Below are 21,753 nucleotides of genomic sequence, written 5' to 3' on the forward strand. Positions count from 1 at the left end.
CAGGGAGTTATTAAATACATACTTAGTCCACAATTTTCATTGGTAAATTCTTTATGTCTGCTTAATGTGTGCTAGTTAGAAGAACTGATTCTTTCTGCAGACTCGTTTACTCAACCCTGGGGACCTATGATCCCCTGCCCCTTTAGCACTAACTTTTACAAACACTGTTTCCATTTAAAAAAAAAAAAGCAAACAACAAAACAAAACAAAAAACCCAAAACCTAAAAAAACCACAACAGACTGAGCAGCCTGTTAAAGGGGCCAGGCAGCGGGACTTGGCCCCAAGACTTGAAAACCCAGCTGAAATGTTGGAGAAAATAACCAAGCTGGAATTACCGCAGCAGTGACATTTTTATAAGAAGGAGCTTTCTATGAATTGGGAGCCGCCTTTCGGGGCCTTGGAACAGCTCAGCACTGCAAACGCACCCCTCGGCTGTCAGAGTTGGTCCGATAACGCAGAGAAAATGCGGTCCACCCCGTCTCTACCACTATCATATTCTGGCCTTAGACTAAACATTTAATTGGGCTTAGTCACATATTTACTCACTGACATGGCAGCTAGTGCGGAGCAGGGACTGGGGGAGGTTGTTTTTCTCTTTTTCCCCTGTTCCTGTCCGGAGGCAGGCTGGAGCTCCCCCTGCTGCTCTCCTCGCCAGGTTACTGCCCGTCTTCTCCGCATTACCCCACATTTGGAGGCTCTGACGAGGCTCATTTATGTAACCTTTGCTCAGAAAGCAATCGTGCTGAAATCACGCTAGGCTTCCCTCAGGCCTGTGTTTTTCAGAGGTGCCCAGAACAGAGAGGCAGGTGGGACTGCATTTGCAAGGAGCAGCGTGGTGCTGGTTGTCAGCTCTGTTGTCTCAAGGTGGTGGCTTGGGTGCCCGGGCCTCTTGCACTCCTCTGTCCCAGGGAGCACTTGCGCTTCCAGCCACCGCTCCAGGCATAAAGGAGGGGGAGAGGCAAGAGATCTGTGGATTGGCCTCTCCTCCTGACTTTGGGGATGAGATTTCTTTTTTCTGGGGGGAAGGGAAGGTCTGAATCCTATTCCCAGTGTAAAAATTGTCACATAATGACTTGTCACCTTGAGAGGGAAATCTAGTGGCAGGTAATTTCTGGGCTTGTCCTTTCCCTCACTTTGACTTGACCTTGGGCTTGTGCCAATTGTTGCTGTGTGCCGGTGGCTAATGAAGTCAAGGTCTCTTCCCCAAGCTGAACCCCTGTGCTGTGCTCTGCCTGTGGACTCAAACATGACCCCTCTTCCTACATTACCAGCACACGGAACCAGAGACTGCCCAGGAGACTGTCAGCAGCAGGTCTAGAGTTGAATGGTGCTTTTGCACATCTTTTCCCAAGTGCTGCATTTTCCTAAATATCTGCCACTACTCTGGAAGGCACGTCTGATTTCCAGGGTGCAGCTCCCACTCTCCAAATCATGGTGTGTGGGGTTAAGGAGCTGGAAGGAAGTCCTGTGCAACTGCATGGGAGCAATGCAGCACCAGCACAGGGGCAGAGGAGAGGAGCTGGAGCTAAGGAGAGGTCTGCCTCTTCCTCACATATGTCCCTGCCTGTCCTCACTAGGAAAACACATGTAAGGGTGTGTATGCAGAGCATCCCTGGCACACGCATGTGCCTCCACCAAGAGGTATTCACAGTGGAGATTGGTGGGGGAGAGCTCGGGCTGAGGGGTCGCCTCGCTGAGCAGACCTGCCTGTTGGGTAGTGCTGCAGGGAGAAGGTGGCTGGCGTGGCTCTGCCCGCTGCATGTGGGGTGAGGGGAGAGAGGCTGCAGCATGGCACTGTGCCCCAGGCCCTTGCAGTGGCACCTTGTCAGAGAGGGTCCCCTTGGGGCTGTCAGCTTCTAGTTGAAGTGGTACTCTGGAGTGGACACGAGAGCCTGCTGGGAGACTTTTCTGTTCAAGTCTGGAATGGGCTTGAATGAAAATTCCAAATCGTGGTCAGGGTGCAATAACAGCTCTGGTCCAAGGAGGAAATGGAGTCAAACCTGATTTTGGTTCAGGTTTGGTTTGACTGTTTATATCCAGGAAGTCTTCCCACTGTGCTCTCCAGTTTCTGATCCTGCTGGGCTAAATAGCAATTTGACTAAATTACATTATTTGAATCCAGTGTGCTGCATTCAACCCACTATTAAAATGCATGCTTGGGCTTGTATCTTTTAAATTTGATATGGAGACAGCTGTATGCATTTTCTCTTGTTTGTAAATTGTATACACATGATACAATGTTTTCAGTAAGCGCTAAACAATGCAATGTGAGGCATTTCAACAAAGGAATAATTTAATGCAACCCAACAGAAATGCAGAGCCTTAGAAGTGGTTCTTTATGAAACTACAAATTTTGGAAATGGGTCCAGAAGACCTACACTGGAGCAACACAAGAAACAATAGTTAACAGTAACGTTTTTTCTGTAAGAAAAATACACCATGAAGAAATTATGTTTTGCCTATTTTTTTAGCTTGTTGATTTACTTGAATGCTTCAGTTGGCGTATTTTCTATTTGTTGCATGTTAGGGATTAAAATTCTCATTTCTTCACCAAAAGAGAATATTGTAATACAAGATGCAGTTTGAGCCAAGCGAGACTTTTTTTGTCAAGTGTAAATTTGTCTCAGATATTATGTTCCAGTTCAAAGAAGATTAACACATTGTTACATTCTTTTCATCTTCTATTTAGCTTTAACGGAATGAGACATATTTCCTTTGTGATCTTCAGAGGCAGGAACTGTTCCTACTTTCACAGGTGGAGGGCAATGTTACACAGGGCTGTATGATTTGTCCTGGCCATTAATGAAGTCTGCTGAGGCTGGATGGGAACTAAAGAGCCCTCAGCTCCCCACCTTGTTAGAACCCTGGGTTCATGCCTCTCTCAGAGTAGCTATACGCTCTTGTGGTGATCTGGGCTGGGTTAAGGAATAAAGAGAGAGCTGGTACTTCCTGTTAAAGAAAAATGGGGAGCAAAACCACTGTGTAAGATGGATTGGAATAACTGCAGCAACAAAACACTGCTGGAGGGTGCTGGATAGCTAGCTAGGGGAGCAGGCTGGCTGTGAGGAGCAGTCTATTATATTTATACAGCACAATGCAGTGCCAGGCAGAACCGTCTGAGCTAGTGCAGGCGCTGGAGGCCAAACAGGTATTGTCATCTCAGATTCTGCACAGGTTTTGCTCAGTGGTGGGGTGTTTTAGCCCAAGTAGTCTTTGTAACTAAGCTGATGGAGTTATCTCCACACAGCACCAATATGGACCAGCTACCCTAAATACACACAAAAACATAAAAGGCAATTACGTAGCTACCAGAGAGAATCTGTCTACGATTCCAGCAGAGTTGGTGTGTCATCCTTGGATAAAGTGAGGGAGGGGAAGGTCTCAGCCTGGACTACCCCTGCTCAGCCTGGGCTGCAGGTGGAACGCGCTTGGGGATTGCACTGCTGCTAACTCTTGCACTGTGGTCTCTTATCAGTGATGGTGCAGTCCAAATTGAAATGCACAGGTCTGCAATTCACAGGAGCCTGTGCTGAATCAGCCATTTGAAACAGGGAAATAAAGACCCATAAGCCTTCCCCAAAACATCTGGGAATCTTGTAGCAGTTACTGAATTGATAGAGGAATGCATTAGTGATAAATGAGTGAATCCAGAAGCCATAGCCACGGCTAGTATTTCCATAAGCGGCCATAGATATAAAGCTTAAAATTTGTGCCTTATTCAGGCATATTGGTGCGGCTTCTGTTGGCCCAGCTGTGCAAGAAGCTGCAGGTTTTTCTGCTTCTGCAAACAGCAGCTGAAGTTGCTGCAGGCTGTCTTACCAAATCCAGCTGGCCACTCTGAAACATGGCTGTATGTCCGCTCTGTGGCTGTCCAGGCTGGGACTGATCCCTGAAAAAACAGGAATAATAATCCTCCCCTGATAGTTTCTGTGGCACAAGAAGGCAGCTGTGTTCAGAGAATACCCAGGCTGTGGACTGCAGAGAAGAGCTGTCCGACGCATGAGAGGGGCTAAGGCATGGTATGCACGTGGCAAACCCATCGCGTTCTTCCGTACTGTGGACGCTTAGGGCTGTTATGCTTCAGTGTACGTGGGAGTAAGATTGTTGTGTTTAGGAGCATGTGCATGTTAATGTAGTGACAGCAAGAGGTGCGAGGTTTGTTCTCAGTGTTTGTGCTTATTGTTTCTTCTCTCTTTCTCTCCAGTCGAAGACCACCCCCTTCACCTACTCGTCCCACTGTAATTCGTCCATTAGATTCATCCCTGTTAGACTAAAAGAAGTTTCTGGCATGTTAGTCGTTGTTAACCAAATATGTGGAAGCAAATTGCTTGATAACTGTTGCAATAACCAATGTATAGTCGCATGTATGGACATCTATAGGCAAGTAACCTATTTTACTGATATACTCTCTGTCCATTCTACATTGTTTATGAGGTCTTAAATGTTTTGGGAAGGTCTGTGCTGCCTTGACTTCTCCTTTTGCAATAGCTGATGTTAGCTAACTTACTGACCCATTTCTTCACCCAGGCAACTGTGCTCACAGTCCTGTACAGCAAATGGAGGGCTTGACTTTGTGTGCATTTGTGCACATGTTGATTTAATCTGCTTCATTTTTTACCTCTTATGTGAAAGGAGTCTTGCTTATATTTGTACCTTTCAGGTTTTCTGTCATTTGGAATTACACAGTTATGCCCATTTTCTCTTTTAATGGCTAAACTGGGAAAAGCAAAGCAATGTGGTTTCTTACCAAGCTCTTCTGAAGGCCCCACACTTCCATGTCTTCCATGCAAGAACCTTGCTGGATGGCTGCTTCTCCTATAATTTATCCTTATCCGAAGTCTAGTTTTTAAGGAATGTTGTTAAACAAGAAGGGTGTATATGGGACAATGCGTGTTTTACTTTATTTCCACATTGACAGCTGACATGCAAAGTTGGCTGGGTGGTTGGTTAGGAGCAGGCTGCACTGCCCAGCTTACAGGGCTCCTTGTGGAGCCGTCTCACCCTGCAGGAAGAATGTGAAAGGGCAGTTTGAAGAGCCAGTACATGACAGAGCAGTGTGTGCCAGTTTGTTTTGTCCTCTACTAGTGCTTGCTCACACTTGTACTCCCACTGAACTCACGGGAAGTCTTGGGGGTATGTGAGTGCATGTAATAAGGTGAATGTACTGCACGGCAGGATCCAGAGAACTAAGTGTTGCTTTTGGTCCTTTTGTGAAACAGAAGGAGATAAGATACAGATACAGATATAGATATATGAATAGCTGTAAATGGGCTGACGCTCCTCTGCCCACTGTGCGAGCCAATTCACAGAGCTCTGACCTAGATTTGCACCTGAGCTTTCCAAGTCCAGTTTGGATTTGAGATATTTTCTTACACCAGTTGATAAAATTCTACTACGCCCCCTGTATAAAGATTTTATCTTTGCATCACTTGAAGTCCTGCACACCTCAGATTAGGGTCGCTTTATCCAACTAGGTACTGAGAAGTACTCAGCTCTGCATCTTGGCAATGGATTATTTTGGTAGATGTTCACTTGCAGAGGTCCTCTCTGCCTGCTGTTTTGCACATTATATATGAATGTGTTATAAAAACCTTTTGTCTTAACTGCATTACTTCACTTTAAACACTTTGGGTCAGTGTCACCCTTACAGCTTAAAACTTACTGAGTTAACAGAATTAAACTAGAGATGAATTTGGCCTCATTTCTTCAGAAAATATTAATTGCTGTTATTACAACTATGGTTACAGATCCCCAGGCAAATCAACTGGTGGTTTCAAAGTCCCCTAGTATAATTGGTCTAATACATTCATTTACTGAGACTGCATGGAGGGCCCCAGTATGCTGTGTCCCCATGGTTAGGAAGAATCCAATCAAAGAGCCACAACAAATGGGGATTTAGCCTATTAAGTATTCCCAGACTGCTGATTAGTTGTGCTCACCACTGAAGCAAATCGTGTTTCAGCTTGCATAAGAGAGACGAGCTTGGGAAAGCATCATGATTTGTATGTTAGCTTAACTTTAATTTCCTGTCAGCCTCATACTTGTGACACACCTGGGGAGTCTAGAGGTCAACATTTGAAGCACAGTGAAGATGGAGTTTGTCAGAACACCAGCATCTTGGTGATCTCAGAAGATTGCTTAAGTGGATGGTGGTTGTTTGGAGAACAGGCCCAGATCTCCAACGCCAAGTGCACAGGAACAGTTTTCAAGGAAAAAAAAAGGTTACAATCCCAACTACAGTCATACTAACTTTCATTACAAAAAAATCCCCATATTTTGATTATTTTTCTCATGTCCTACACAGTTTTCCACTGTGTAGCGTGCTCTGCTGTAACGTGCAATGCATCTATTGTATTTTTATAAATGGTAATAGTAGTCCATGCTGTTGCCTAGCCAGCAATCCTGTATATAGTTTATCAGAACTCTCTGTTACTGACTGGCAGCTGCCTGCTGATGGAAAGCCAGGCCTAGTGCCTCAGCCGCAGAAAGTCACTTGAACCCCAAATTTTGATATTTATTCAGTGATACTGCAAGGCTGTGGTCTGGGTTAATCTCACCATACCCCAAGCACTTGGTGTAGTTGTCCAGTGTTCCCTTTGTTCAGTGGGAAGAGGCAGCGCCTCCAGAAGGTGATTCAGACTGGTGTGGCTGCATGGGAGATGAGGGTGGTAATGCCAGCAAGTTAGGAACCTCAATTAGATGACATAGATCATGGCCTAAAAACATGTTTTTAAAGCCTCTGTACTTAATTTACTTTGATGACTCTTTCTGTCAAGTGTAAAGAAGTAGGTAGCACGATTCAGCACTGTCCTTAACTCTGCCCCCCAAGAAATTGTATTTCTCAGCAGTAGTCCTGAATTGTAAATGAAGCTCCCAAGGGTAGATTTACCCGAAAGAGGAGGAAGAGGCAGTGGAGGCGCCTGTGGCCCCACAGTCAGCACCATCTGGTTCTGCACTTGATGTTGAGGTCGTGGAACACAGCTGCACAGCCCTTCCTCCCTCTGCATCCTCATTCAGATCACATCTAAATCTGGCCCTGTGCCCAAAATGCAACACTTGTAGGTGTGCAGGTTAATAATTAACCTTGAGCACAAATCCAGAGTCTGATGATTTTACCTCTTGCATATACACTTTTCAGAATGAACTACATAAAATTGTTGTTTCTAGGAAAAATGCTAAATGCTTCTCAAGAAATTGCCGTACGCAATTGAGTCAGTACTGCCCTCCCAACCATGGCCCATTTCCTCCTGCTGTACAGTGCCTGGAACGGGTTTGTTTGTCCTGCTTGCTCTTGATGCTGGCGAGTTGTGTCTCTCCTGTCCCTAGTTCTCAGAGGAGCAGCCTTGGCAGCAACTCGTTCCATGCCTGAAGGACAGCAGGACGAGCACCCTATGGATCTGCTGGAGGGGACTGGCTACCTCCAACTGGCCGCTGCCCTCTCTGCAGACACCCTTACACACGGTGAACTAAGCCTGAACTCCCGCGTCTCAGAAGCGTGGGTTGCTCTCCCTTTCTTTGATTCCCTCTGGCAAAGCTCAGAAGATTGTCAGGGAGCAGTGGAGACTCCCATTAAGCAACAGCAGGGTTTCTGATCTTATATGAGGTGTGTAATTAGCCAGTGGTGTAGGTGGCAAAGTTTCAGGAGGACACTCATTTAGTATTGCATTTAGGCTAAGCCTGGGTCTCTGCGGAGAGAGCATGTTCCTCCTCACCTCATCACGGCTGACCAACAGCTGAATAGCTTGCACATGCCATAAATAGCTCTCGGTCTTTAATCTCAAGGGATCTTGTGTTAGGATTAAAAAGATTGTATTGTTCAATGAAAAGGCTTATGTACATAGTTAATGTGTGTTTATTTTATTGCTGATCTTGTTGCATTTTCTGAGTAAGCCTCATAAAAGTAGATTATTTATTATATTAAAGGAGATACATTATAGGTTATGGCATCTCATGTTAAAGCATAACATAGAAAATATTATACTCTCTGTTGCAGACAGCTACACTAAACAATGTGTATACACCATACTGAGATTACTGGGTAGTTCTGTCTTTCTGTCTTAAAATAGTCCAAATCTCCTGAATTCAAAGCAGACCTGTGCTGCACCTGTGACGCTGGGGAGGCATCCAACTTCCCGGTATGCTTACGGCACAGTTCCTCCCGCTGCGGCGCTGAACCTCCTCCCCAGGCTCTAGCAGAACAGCTCCCTTGTGTAAATGAATGTTACTCTGCCTGTCTTTCCTCTTGCTTTGTCTGCAGGCGAGCTGATACCGATGGCTCCTCCCGTCCAGACAGCCCTCCACTCTTGCTTGATATATGATTTGTCCCATCTTGTCAGCTGTTGCAGTAACCAGTGTAAAGCCTGTCTCTTTACTTTTCCAGGATGGTGTAAACGATGACTTCTTTTCGTAAGAAGCAAACGCTTCATTTCTTTCTGAATTTTGCTCTCTATGTGAATGCCCTACTTCATGTGAGCCAAAACATCTGCCTTTGGTTTCATAATCTGTAAATGGTTCTTGGTGTTGACCTTTGAGCACAGCAAGTTGATTCCTGAAACCATGGTCATTACTGAGCATCGCATATACCTGCTGTAAAAATGTTATGCTGCATTTCTGAATCTGAAATAAACTGTAACTCTTGATGGGCTTTTATTATTACTTTTTGGATGCACATGAGCGGTCTTCTGTCTCTCATACCATCGTCTCAGCATGCTGCGCTCCACCTCTGTTAGGGCTGCAGTGAGGATTTATCAGAGATGCATGTTGCATTGACATCACTGGAGATATAATTAAAAGGGGAGAAGGGGGAGAAGTAACCCATGGGAAGCATTCGGCCTGCTGCCCTGCAAGGGGCTTGGAGCGCTGCAGAGATCTTTTGCTGGGAAACAGGTGACTGTTTTTCAAGCCATACCTGGTATTCATTTCATTGTCAGGGAAGGCATGTTTTGTGGGAAGATTCAGCACTGAGCCGAAGGCCAGACTGAGTTCTCCAGACCAGGAGCTGGAGTAAAACTATGCACATGTATGCATTGTGTCTGGAAAGGTTTTCCCCCTAAAGTGGTTTTGTACGAATGTGCAGATGTCTTGATGACTCAGGTGCTCTTTCAGATCAGTATGAGCCAACTAACTGGATCGGTGCTCAGAGGAGATGGTCTCTATGGCACAACAAGCACAACAGCTGCCCACAGGAGAGGATGTTTCTCTCTGAGTGCAACAGTCACTACGTTGGTCCACAGACAGGTTTTGGGAAAGGGAAGAGCAAAAGGTGGGATGCGCAAAGCGGCAACATCCCCGTTGTACATGTTTGCGGTTACATTTCGGAGATTTTTTTTTTTTTTTTAATTAGTCTTTAATGGCTGTGCCTGAGGCAGTCTGTGCGCTCCCCCTCTGTAAACAGCAGTGTCACATGTGTCCCATGTGGCCGGAGTACATTACGTACCCCTGTATGAGTTTAGTTCCCAGCACGTTGGTCGGAGACAGGTCAGTGCAGTATGCTGGGTAACAGGATGAGCACCAGCTCTTCTCTAACCGCTGCACTGAGCCATCAGCTGCCAAGGGTCTCTCCTGCTAGGGGTGGCAATAGATCCATCCCACCGCCATCACTCATGTTTTCAACCTTTCCCAGCAAAGTGCCCTCCAGATACCCCAATCCAGCCCGTATACCCATCTTGTTTGATCATTCCCAGTTTCATCAGAATCTGACTTTTACAAGGTCTACTCCAGGAAGAGTGTTTGAAACAGATAGTGGTGCAGATTTTAAGGTTGGCTGGGGAAAAGTTCTCCCAGAGGATATTATTTGCTGCAAGAAAATTAGAAAGCCTGTGACCAGTGACCTCCACACTTGTGATGTCATTGTCCTCGTTCCCTGGTGCCAGCAAGTCAGATGGAAGTGGTGAGGATGAAAGCCAAGGCTGTGCTGAGAGCCAGCTGATTCTAATCTTGCTCTTGCTCTTTTCCTTAATGTGCGTGTTCTGTGACTTTTTCTCTTAACCCATTTTATTAAGATAATTTTGCCTATGACTCATTTTATTGTATCTTGACTTTTTGTTTTAAATCTCTTCTCCTCCCCTCCCTGTGAATTTTGGGTTATTTTTTGTCTTTTTCCTAGGCGACCTCCACCAGCTGTTCCAGGAAGATCGTCCTAACACATGCATTTCTTTTTTGTTACATGCAATCTTTTTTTTTTGTCCGAAATTATCTTTAATTGCACTAGCCTATTTGTAAATGAAAGAGTTTATTTTCAGATGTCAATGATAAGCCTGGATATAAAGAAAATAAAAATTCTGACTACAAAACAAATGTGTGCTGGTTTTCTTACTGAAGAGTCTACCCACTCTTTCTCAGATGGAGCCATTACACCCCACGGAAGCAATTGCCTGGGCTCTGTGGAGACTCCCACCCTCCGAGGTGGTGGAAGGAGGGATGTTTTGCTGGGATTCTACCACTGCTTCTGAATTCATTAACCACCAGGATAGCTCTGTGTAAATGGCTTTGGCTTAGCATTAGCGGAAGAAGAGTAGCCAGTTTCTTTAACAACAAAGAGCCCTCAAAGGTGCCTAACACACCAGCAGCAGCACCTGACTGTGTGCAGAGTGGAAAGTCAGAGAAGACTGCAGCAGCCTCTCCACTGATGAATCTGCACTATTATAAATAAATCACAGCTGCTCTGGCCATTTTTTTCAAATGAAACATCTGAATTCCTTGCGAGCCAACCTCCTTGGAGCATCTGAGCTCAAATAGCTGTAAGGAGCTACCTCTGGGACTCCAAATGTGTCTGTCCCTATGGGAGAGAGAAAATCTGGGTTTTAACGTTTCGTGCTTGGTTGGGGTGCCAGAGAAGTATATGAGGCGTAAGTCTAAAAAAGGGAAAATTGATGTGGTTTTGTTGACTTTTTTTCTCATATGAAAACAAAGAACTGATGTCTTACAAATCATTGCAACTAACAGTTACAAACTGGAGGTACGACACTGCATTGGGACTCCAGCTCTTTGTTTAAGGGGGAGAAACAAGACTTTCCTCTGCAGTAGGAAGTTGATGGTGAGAGGGAGCTGCAGCGGTGTGTTGTCCTCATTCCCTGGTGCCAGAAAGTCAGATGGGAAGCAGTGAGGATGAAAGCCGAGTACAGCAATTGTTAGGAGAGGGAGATAAATAATGATTCCTGCTAGACCTTTGAACTGCATGTGCTAAACTAGAAATTGCTGGAGCTGGAAAGAGTATGGCGATGGGCAAGGTGCTTCCCAGCACCCTGGGAAAAGGGAGAAATGGAGGCTTCTAAGAGTCCCAAGAACACAACTGTCCCCAGAGTACGGAATGAGGATGGGAGCTTAGACTGGCCACATCTTTCATCTGTGGAACTCACTGCTTGCAGGTACTGAGGCAAAAAAAAGGTCAACAGAGTTCAGGAACTGTGTATTTTCAGGATGACTACTACAGACGAGACAGTGTGTGTACCCAGCAAGCTCTTAAGAAGGTTGCCATGCTTCACCTCTCAGGTAAGAGGGAATGGGAACAGGCTGAATTTCACAAGCTGCTTTTTTTCTAGGTTGTTCAAAAAATGGTTCCCTCTGGGGTACCAACAGATGAACCAACAACAAACAAAATGTGGCCGACACTTTAGTTGTATGGCCTCACCTACAGCACCCCAACCAGGAGCTGCTACTGTCCTAGCTACCAGCCAACTTCCATGCATTAGTCTGTAAGGCACAAACTTCTTTCTTGGGGCATTTTATGGTGTTAAACCTTTCACAGAAATCTTTACCTTCTTCTGAAATATTTGATGAAAAATACTGTTGGAAATAGGAATCCCAACTTCATGGTTTTCTGGTAGCTATTCCTAAAATCTCCTAAGTAGAAAGAAAAAGGTATTGGTGTGGTGGGAAACCTTGGCATGTTCTTTAGCATCAACTCACAGGATGACTTTTTGAAGAAGCTGTTTAACCTTGTCTGTGCTATTTCCACCCTGCAATGGTATACGTTCCGTGCCCAGGTGGAGAAGGCTAAGGGTGCTGCACCAGCTGGTAGCATTGTGCGTCCTAGGCTGTATTTCAATGGATAGGTTAAGACCAAAATCCTATTTTGGTTTCCTGATCGTTCTCATTGTTGCTGTTGCCTCTCACATCACAAAGCTGAGAAAAGCTTAGTGATTACTGTGGGAATTGAAGACATATAAAGATCTTACCTTCAAAGGCTAACGCTTCACTCTTTCCAGGCTTCCCAGATCCAGTCTCCCACGTGGGGAGGGCCGCAGGCCCCTGACAGCATGGTGTGGGTGGCTGACGCTTGCCTTTCCCTGCAGCAGAGGCTGTAGATGGAGATTCCAGACGGCACGTGGCCGCGGCTCCCCCAGGAGCAAGGCTTATCCCCAGCCACTTTACAATTACGCACATTTGGCCAGCTTCAAATCAAAAGAAAATGTCCCATTGAAGTACTCAGTCTCTGTGGACTTGGAAACTTAAGAGAAACTGCACTTCCTTGGAATGCAAAATAACATTTAACTCTTTAGAGTTGGTGGTTGATGGTTTGGTTGCGTACAAACTGAGAAGGACCTATTTCTTTGGTCTCAGCGTGGGCTTCATCAGAGAAGCCACAGAACTGTACACTCAGGTAGCAAATGCTCAAAGGGCATCCAGCTCTACTGCTGAGCTGGGCGTAGAGTTACGGCAAAATTTTGTTCTGTAGAGGATATTCTGACCTCAGGCATGGAGACATAGTCATAATGGCCATTTATTCAGCATCTTCACTTCAGCAGCAAACTTTGCCTGGCCTTTGCATCTCCTCCACTCCTCTCCCTGGCTTTCTCTTGCATTTGCCCTCCTGCAAAGTCCCTTTATGCAGCCAGGGCATGGACTGGGCTTTATATTTTCAGCTCCTAGGTTAGGGAGAGCAGGGTATCTGTGTGGGCAAGCTAAGGGGAGGGCTAAGCCTTTCCCCAGGGGATCTCTGGGCAAGGACTGAGGCTAAGGAGGAGGTGAAGGGAAAGACCTGGGCAGAGCAGAGGCTTGGGACTGTGGGCAGGGATGAAACTGCCTACAGCAGGCTGGACAGGACCCATCCTGCATCCTGCCTGGAGCTGGGCAAGCAGAGCCTGCTGCACCAGTTGAAGCCCAGGGATCTGCATAGGTGATCCACTGGGTTCCAGTTGTGGCTGAGGTGATGGTGACAGTCTCTTCCTGTTTCCACCTGGAATGTCTGGGTAGTTGATGTTTGCACTTTTCCTAATCCAGAGCTGGTTTTAAGAGTCTAAATCTGGGGAGAGTATTTTTTGGAGAAATATTTCTTCTTGGGGGAATGGGTGCAGCAGAAACTCTTTCTTGTAGTGTCTACTGTGATAGACATTAACAACAGGCACCAGGCAGGCTAGATTTTATTTACTTTTCATTTATACTCAGGTCTTGTTCTACGGATGGAGCCTGTGAATCGGCTTTGGATGGGAGCGTTACAATGGCATTAGCCCAGCGCGCGATGGGGCCTCCCCCTCAGTGAGCAGCTTTCTGGGAAACCTCCCTGTGAAAAAATAGCCTTCTTTCCAAAGAACTAAAAAATGTCGTCTTGACTGTGAGCATCTGGCTACTCTGTGCTCCCTGTGAGACTGGAGCAGGGGCTCTAAACTTCCGCAGGTTTTAATTAAAACCAAAATGAGATGTAGTCGTCACCATGACGACAACAGCAACATTTAACACTTGGCAAGAGCTGTAACAAAGCACTGGAGGTGTTGGGGACTCCGCCGGGGGTTGCTCATTTCTGAGAAAGCCCAAGGAGCACACAGCAAGCACCCGCTCGCTGAGGTGAGACACTGGTGCTCAACAGGATGGGGTAAATCAAGCAGAAGGTTGCACTTACGCAGCATTGGGTTTCCAAATGAGGAAAGTTTCATAAAAACCTGGCAAATGCCAAATGCATCCTTGTGAGATGGGGCCGGGGCAGGTGTGTGCATCCCTTCCCTCCCATGGTGCCAGCTCCAGTGGGCTCCGCTCCCCAGGGCAGCGAGAGCAGCACCCAGCTGTGAAGGGATGGTCCCAGATGGGAGCAGGGAAAGGAGAAGCACCAGGGAAGCACTCCGGGCACACAGCCGGCTCGTCCCGGCCTGGCCTCCAGCAGCACTTGTTTGCTAGGAGCGCCCTCTGTTGCGGTGTGTGCGGTGCCAGACTGACGGCTGCTGGACAGACAGCTGCCAGACAGTACCTTGCTGTGCCCCACTGCTGTCGCAGCAGCCTGGCATCTCCCCAGCCGGTGGGTGCACCCACAGGGGCCTGTGCTGAGCTCCATCCCTCTGGCTCAGGGTCTGGCCCTGCAGCAAGGCCAGATCCACCTCTGTGATGTGTTAGAGAGGGGAGGAAGGCATCTTGCCTCCTTGCCCCTGCTTCTCCTGAAGGATTTAGACTAACATGGTGCCTGGCAGCATCATAAGGCTACCAGTGAGCTGGTAGGGTGCAGGTGAGCAGGGCTCTGCACTGCACCCATCCCAGGCACCCTCATGCTCAGTCCAGTGGGTCCAGCAGCACCCGCCACCCCGTGCACTGCCACCCTGCCCGCTGTGACCCTCACCAAGCCCCCTTCCCCTCCTGCCCCCCGGGGAAATGCTGTCAGTCCCCACCACACACACCGAGGCCCCGGGGGCTGAAGACCTCCATGGGTGTGCCATGGAGCCCATCTGAACCAGATGTGCATTTCAGCTCAGGGGATGCAGACTCCTCCTCCACCCCACCCCCAAATGCAGGTACGGGTCTGCATGGCCAGAGCACGCACCGCCCCGCTCGCCTGCACCACAAGCTGTTGCATGGGCCGGCCACACTGCAGGGTTCACCTCCTTCCTTCACCAAAACCAAGCAGGTCAGGACTGGAAACAGATGCTGAAGGTAACACACACAAATGTGGTCCTTGCTGCTGTGCAAGGGGCTTTATTGGGCTGGTGTCCTCCCTCTGCCCTGGGCTGCCCCCTGGCAAGGGCCTTTGTGCTGCTCACAGCAGAGGGACCCCCCAGGCCAGGCCTACATGAGGAACCTGGAGAGGTCCTCCTTGATTTCAGCCTCATCCCACGGCCCGTGGATGTTGTCTTTGAGCAGCTGAAGGCGGATGAGGCAGTAAGGGCAGAGGCAGGAGATGGCAAGCAGCAGCGAGGCGAAGAGCACGGCGCCCACGCTGGAGACGGTGGCCAGCCCTGCCAGTGCCGCCAGCGCGAAAAGGACCGTCACCCCCACGTAGCATCGGGGTGTCTGGGCTTTCAGCTTCTTCTGCAGCATGGGCCAGAGGGCAAAGATCTGCATGGCAAAGGTGACCATGACGAAGGCGTGGAGGGAGCGAGGCAGGCGGGAGGCCAGGCACACGGAGGCAAAGATGGCCATGTTGAGGGACAGTGTGCTGGAGACAATGGCGGCGTTGGCGCCGTAGTCGAAGAAGATGAGATGGCCAAGAAGCATGAGAGCTGACATGGCGTAGATGGTGTCTGTGCTGATGGACTCCGTCAGCGTCTTTAGCACCGGTGAGAAGCCGTAGGTGAAGGCGGTGAACACCAGCGTGCTCTTCAGGTCGGCCCACCGTGTCCGCCCGCTCTCCCGCCGCCCGGCCCCGCCGTCCACGGCGTCAAAGAGGACATAGCCGAGCAGGGAGGAGACCAGGGCCGCCCCGAAAAGCCCTTGCGGGCTCAGCATCCCAGCGTCCATGTACCACCAGGTAACGACGAAGACACAGACGCTGCAGAGCTGCTGCACCACTGCTCCCGACTGGAAGACGACGGCCTTGTACTGGTACCGGCGGGCGTGCACGTTCTTCCGCAGCTCCTCCAGGAACCGCTGGTCCACGTAGTTGTCGGGGAAGGGCTGCCGCTCGTACAGCACCTTCTGCCACCGCCGCCCGGGGACCGGGCCCATCTCCCGGGGCCGGGCACGCCGGGCCCCGCCGCTGCGGCCGCCGCCTCCGCCGGGCCCCGGTGGCGGCGCAAGGGACGCCGGGGCGCTCGGGGCCGCCACCTGCCGGCGGGAGCCGCCGGCGAACGGAGCCGTTGGCACCGCACGGGCGGCTGGGGGCGCTGGCGGCAGCTGCGGGGGTGCCGCGCCGTGCCGGGTGGGGGGGGGGCCGGGCACCGGGCTGCTCAGGCCGGGAGAACCCCGGTGGAAGCAGGAGGGGTTGGGGTGGCAGCGGTGCTGAGCACCCTCAGGCCTGCGAGGGCTCACCCCGGGGCTGCCCTCCCCGCTCCCTGCAAGCAGGCTGTTCCCTGCAGCCAGCTTTTGGCGTGGGGGAGGGGGCGTGTTCAGGGCAGAACCCCAGCTCCTTGCCAGGATTTGGCCACCCTGAGGGCCACAGCCCTCTTCTGGCATGCAGGCTTTTGCGTGGAGGTGCTGCTGGCGCTGCCTCGCTCCTGCCTATCCCCCCAAAACGGCCGGGCTGGCAGCTGCAGGAGACAGGAAGGAGGGGTGATTCTGCCGAGGTCCCGGCAGCAGCTGCACCCACACACCGTAGTGAAGGGCTGTCCCAGGGGACCTTCCGGCAACCCCAGTGCAACTTCCTTAAGCGGCCGTCAAGAAGGGCACAGCCAGTCGGTGCGATTTAGCCGGCTCCTTTCTGTGCTCCAACATCCCCGTGTGTGTCTGGCCTCACTCCTTGGCAAGTGACCCCAGCCTCTGTCGCAAGCCCCACGCCCCAGCCCAGACCAGTGAGGCTCCTGCTCTTCTGGCTAAACCAGGCTCCAGCACCCATGTCGGGGAATGTGGGTGTGATGCTGTGAGCACAGGTCAGCTTTCCCCGCTCACAGATCAGTCCTGCCCTGCTCCCTGATCCTGCTGGCACCCTCAAGAAGCAGAGCAGGCGGAGGAAAGGGAGAAATTGCGGCTGAGCGGGGGCCGAGAAGTGCGGCTGTACAGGGACACCCACCTCCTGCACTGCCCGTCCCCTCGCCAAAGGAACCGAGCTAGCTGGCAGCGAGGGGGCTAGGGAATAAAAAGGGATGAGGGGAGGTTTTGCAGAGGCAAGAGGTGTTTTCCCCAAGTGTGTGTTTGTTTGTGCTCAGGTCAGAGCCTTCCCAGCCCCAGAGAGGTTCTTGCTGCGGAGGAGCTGCTTACTTTGGCCTCACCCAAGAGGCCTCAGCCCAGGGTAGAGCAGCCCTGAACACTGCCCTGTTTGTGCTTTGGGAAGGGGCATTCATGGCCATCCTGTCACAGTGGGAGCAGGAGAAAGAGCTGACGGTTTTTCCCCCACACCAGCCTTCACATGTTTCTGTTTGCACCAGCAGAAGCCATCCAGCACCTGCCCCAGGGGACTCTCCAAGCAGGACCCCATCTCGTCCAGATACGTGCAGAGCAGCAGGTAAACCCCATGCTGCTGGTGTGCCTTTGGGGGAGCCTCAGGCTGAGCCACCTCTCAGTGACATCTAAAAAGTGCCATCTCCCAGCCCCATATCATTGCAATTGCTCTGCAGGGCAGGAGCAGCTGCTCACCCCGTGCAGGTACCCCATGCCAAGGGGTGAAGCCGGCAGCCTCTAAGCCAAGATGGAGCTGCACTCGGTTTTAGCTGCCCTACCTAAAAGCCCCCTTCCCTGTGCATGTGCCTTCATGCATGTGCCTCCATGCGCACAAGCCAGTGCCCACAGGGACAGGGAGCGCTGCCAGCTCCTGCGATTGCTGGCATTGCCTTGAAGCCCAGGGCCTGGGAACTTGTGATTTTAAATGAACTGTCATTCTCCCAAAGATGCCGAGTAAAGCTGGGGTGTGCAAGAGAAAATCTTGGAGGGTAGCGCACCCCCTCCTGCACCCCTGAGAAGTGCCATGGCCACCACGGTGGAGGGATGCCACTTCCCATGGGCACAGGCAGGGCAGCACTCTGCTCTCGCTGCAAGCGTACGTAACCGTGATGCTCAGGGGACTGGGAACAGTGGGCTGGGGCTGGGGCTGGGGCTGGGGCATGATGCTGCCCCAATGGACCACGTCAGACCTGACCAAGGTCCATCTGGAAACCCTCCAGAGGAGGGAGAATAGAGGCAAGGGGTGCTTCTTGTGCCCCTTGAAATCTCCGCTGCTGTGGGCCACCGAAGTCCCCCTCAGAGGCTGGGAGAGGCGGGAGGCTGCTGCTGGTCAGTGACTCACAGCGTCCTGAGCCATGCCGGCCAATGCCAGCCACAGCAGAAGCAGAGAAAAACCCCTCTGGGAGGTGCCAGCACAGCAGCTGTAGCCCGCCATGGGGTGCCCACCCACTGGACAAGGGGATTACCCCAGTGCTGGCTCCGCACCCTTGGCAGCATCAACCCAGAGCTGAGACCCCCAGGGCCCGGCACCCACTCAGCATTGGGAGAACCCAGTGGGCTGCTGCAGAGGCACTGCGTCCCGGCAGGAGGGGACGGTGTGTGCTCTGCCACGGTACGAACCGAATATACTGCCCACAGTCCAAAGGGCAACTCAGCCCTGCCCGGGTGGCCCAGACTTTGCTTGCAGGGGAATGACTCACCTGCCTGCACAACAGCCCTAGCGGGACCGGCCACAGGACCAGCCACGGGACTGGCCACGTCACCGTCTGTCCCTGCCTGTCAGAGGGGACCATGCGCTGTGGAGTCACCCCTCAGCTCTCCTGGGGCTATGTGGCCATCAGGGTTCTCTTGACAGGGATGAGCAGTAGCTAAGGTCGAGAATGTAAAAGCCCTTTGTGAGCATCTTAATTCCCACTCTGGATTCTGTGCAGCAAGACCTCACTCACCTCATGATTAGGTGTCCCCAGGTGTCACTGGCCTCTGGAGCAGCTGTAAGATGGCAAGTGCTGTGAGACCCTCTGCTGAAATGCAGGAGTTAGGAGCTGGACACCATGGCACTACAAGCCCCATATAGGTGGAGGCCCTGTTGGCTTGGCTGCCCCTGCCCTTTGCAAAGGGACCCCACTGTGGATTTGTTTAGTTTCTGCAGGGCTCTGAATGTTTGAATAAGCTGCTAAGGCTGTTGGGAAGGAAGGCTGGAAAAGGTGACAGGCTGGGACTGAAATAGCTGGGACTGATCTAGGCCTTCACTGGAGATATGTGAATATCAAAGTATGGAGGGCATTGCACTCTCCTCTTTCCAGCGCAGGTGAACCCTCCAGGTGTGGGCTGCCTCCAGGTGTGTCTGTTTCTCAGGGTGGGACCATCACCTGTGCTGCAAAGAAGCAGGCTTTGAAATAACTAAACAGCACACCCTGCTTAGGGTTTGAGCTTCCCTGAGGCTGCACAGACGAGGACAGATCCTGTGCATCCCTTGGCTGGGACTCACCCCCTGCATGCTGTCTGTGCCACCCCACAGGGGACAGGGCTGCTCCACCTGCAAGTCTGCAATGGCACCAGCAGCTTTGCAGGCTGCCTTGCAGTGTGGGCTCCATCCTTCTCACCCTCTTTCTGCTGGGAGTGGTGCCTGCAAGAGTTGTGCTGCATGTCCTGGGTTGCTGCAGCAGAGCTGGGTCGCTCCGTGGGCCTGGAGAAGTGGGATGGATGGATGGATGGGGCTGCCTGTGAGCACAGCTATGGATGCTTGGGCTTCATTCCTCTGCCAAACGATCCCCCCAGCCTATCCCTTTGACCCTGGAGCTGAACCCTCCCTCCGCAGGAATGTTTTTCAGGGGCAGATTGGCGCAGCTCCAGCTGCTGAATTTTTCCATGCCCAGAGACAGTCTCCTACCTTAAATGGCCCCAAAACATGGGCTGTGTCTGCTTGCCTGCAATCACCTATTTAAGGATTTTTTTTATCGAGTCCCCAGCAGAGTGGGACGACACCAGCCCAGTGCCTCACAGCTGGGCTGAGCCCTGTGGAGGGGACGCTGGGGCACATGGGGCTGGTTGCCCCAGGGTCCCCCGCAGTGGTGTGCCCAGGCACGGGGGAGTCCAGTGCTGCTCCAGCTCTCCCAAGCATCTCCCTTCCCTGTGCATGGGTTGAGTTTCCTGGATCCAGGTCTGCATCCTGGTCCCAGGGGAACCTGGGCCAGTGGCAATGTGTGAGCTGGCAGTGGCATCCCCTGTGCAGAGATGCCCTTGCTGTGGGCAGCCTGTGCCACCAAGGGATGTTCCTGGGCCCCCTCAGGCACAGCTCCTGCCCACAACCTTGCTGGCCAGACCTGGCTGAAGCTGGCCAGACCCTTGAGCCCTCCTGCCATCCACAGAGTCTTCCACCACCCAGGAAGCCTCCCTGCAAGCTGGGGTGAGGGATGCTCTGTCCCATATGGGCTCAGCAGAGGTCCTGCTGGCCCCGACCACATGCCATGGTGCTGGCAGTGCAGCCAGGGCAGGGAGTGTGCCATGATCCTTGTGGGTCTCTATCCCAAGGCTGGACAGCATGGGAGCACCAGGAGCTCCTGGCAGGGATGTCACCAGTTTCGGTGTCAGAGGTCCCTGTCCCAGGCACACCATCTCCAGAGCACAGCAGAGGCTGCCACCACTGCCACAGCTGGGAGGGAGGACTGTGCTGCTCTCCGCCCCTCTCTGCACCATATCACCTGACCCACCCTACAGAGAGAAGCCTGCCCCAAGGTGTGAGCTGGGACCTTGCTGGAGACCCCAGGGAGGTATTCCCTGGTGAATGGCCCCTGCCCAGGACAGAAAGGACCTGAATGCTGGTGAGTCATCATATTCCCTTGCAGCAGCGTCATAGGGGCATGGGGGACAGGCTGGGCAAAATGTGGAGGCTTGTAGGGGAGAACGAGGGCAGTGGGCAAGGGAGGAAGAGCAGCTAGGAAAGGGGGAAACTAGCATGCTCCCAGGCAATGAGCTGAGATGAGGAGGTACTGAGGCTGCTGGAGAAACCCAGCGAGGCTCCTCAGGGCTGGAGAGAGTGGTCCAGAAAACTGGGATCAGGTCGGAGGAGCCCAGGCTGGACTGATGTCTGCCAGGGTGAGGTGTGGGATTTGCTGAGCCCATTGAAGGGAGCCATTGAAGGAGCTTCCGTGGAGCTGGGCTGTGGACCTGGAAGAGGAGAGATGCAATGTAGAAAGGCATACGCTTGCAGGGACGTGACCTGTGGAAGACATGGTCTCTGGGGCAGCTGCGAAACTGGTCTCCTTCGGTCCTGGTATTCCCTGGTGGTCAGCACGGATTGGTGGCAAAATGCCCTCCCCACTGCCCCCACTGGGCTCCAGGGATAGGGACAAGCTGGCCCAGCTGGGGTCCCTGGCCAGCTCCAGGGCAGTGGGTCAGTAGGGTCCTGTTTTGCCAGGGAACTCTGAAGGTCAAGCTGCCACCTAGTGAAAATGTTTTTGTTTTTTAACCTGCTTTAAAAAAAAAAAATCCTAGGAAACTGCAGCCAAAGATGATGTCAGTGATGTGCTTTGCCAGCTGCAGGGTGCTTCAAGGTAGGACGAGTCCAAACTTCAGCTGCCTGGGTAAGCTCAGCTCAATGTGGCACATCCCTAATGCACAGACACAAGGAGGAAACCAGACCTTGGGGTGGTAAAAAACAAAAACCTGCCTGTTGGACCTGAGTGTGGGCTGTCATGGAAGCTGGAAAGTGAAAAATGTCTGAAATCAGGGAGTGAGGAGAGTCTTCAGTTCTTGAAGTTCTTCTTCAAGGTTCTTCAGTTCTTCTGCTCTGACAAGACCTGGCAGAGCAGAGCTGGAGCTCCTGAACGAAGCTTTTGCCAGTTTCCGACTGCATTCCCCTTTGTTTAGCCCTGAATTTGAAGTGTGGGGATGGCACGTGAAACGCTGACCCAGCTCTGCCGCAGTTGGTGAAAAGGCATCAAGAGCTGCAGGTGGCAAAACACTGAAAAACCCAACTGCCCAGAGGGTGAAGGCAACGTACCAGTGGGGAGAGCTGGTAA

At 51.3% G+C, this 21,753-nt stretch overlaps 2 protein-coding genes across 4 annotated transcripts in view; one reads left to right on the top strand and one right to left on the bottom strand.

The window, feature by feature from the left end:
• The window catches only part of DNM3 (dynamin 3), a 180,786-nt gene extending 170,495 nt beyond the window's left edge, over nucleotides 1-10,291 (top strand). Inside the window, exon 20 of one of the 3 annotated variants that reach the window (XM_075097092.1) lies at nucleotides 10,107-10,291. In XM_075097092.1, coding sequence (XP_074953193.1) covers nucleotides 10,107-10,143 — 37 coding nt within the window. In that variant the 3' untranslated portion in view covers nucleotides 10,144-10,291. Of the gene's footprint in view, nucleotides 1-4,205; nucleotides 8,641-10,106 lie in introns of those variants that run through there. The other 2 variants (XM_075097090.1, XM_075097091.1) reach the window with 2 other exon arrangements.
• A 4,577-nt stretch (nucleotides 10,292-14,868) lies between these two features.
• On the bottom strand, nucleotides 14,869-17,512 carry PIGC (phosphatidylinositol glycan anchor biosynthesis class C). Its single transcript, XM_075097095.1, has one exon. It carries the CDS (start codon nucleotides 16,310-16,312, stop codon nucleotides 14,987-14,989), a length of 1,326 nt encoding a protein of 441 aa, XP_074953196.1. The 5' UTR covers nucleotides 16,313-17,512; the 3' UTR covers nucleotides 14,869-14,986.
• Nucleotides 17,513-21,753: the final 4,241 nt, after the last annotated feature.

Source organism: Phalacrocorax aristotelis, chromosome 6 (assembly GCF_949628215.1).
Source record: "Phalacrocorax aristotelis chromosome 6, bGulAri2.1, whole genome shotgun sequence".
NCBI classification, from domain to species: domain Eukaryota; kingdom Metazoa; phylum Chordata; class Aves; order Suliformes; family Phalacrocoracidae; genus Phalacrocorax; species Phalacrocorax aristotelis.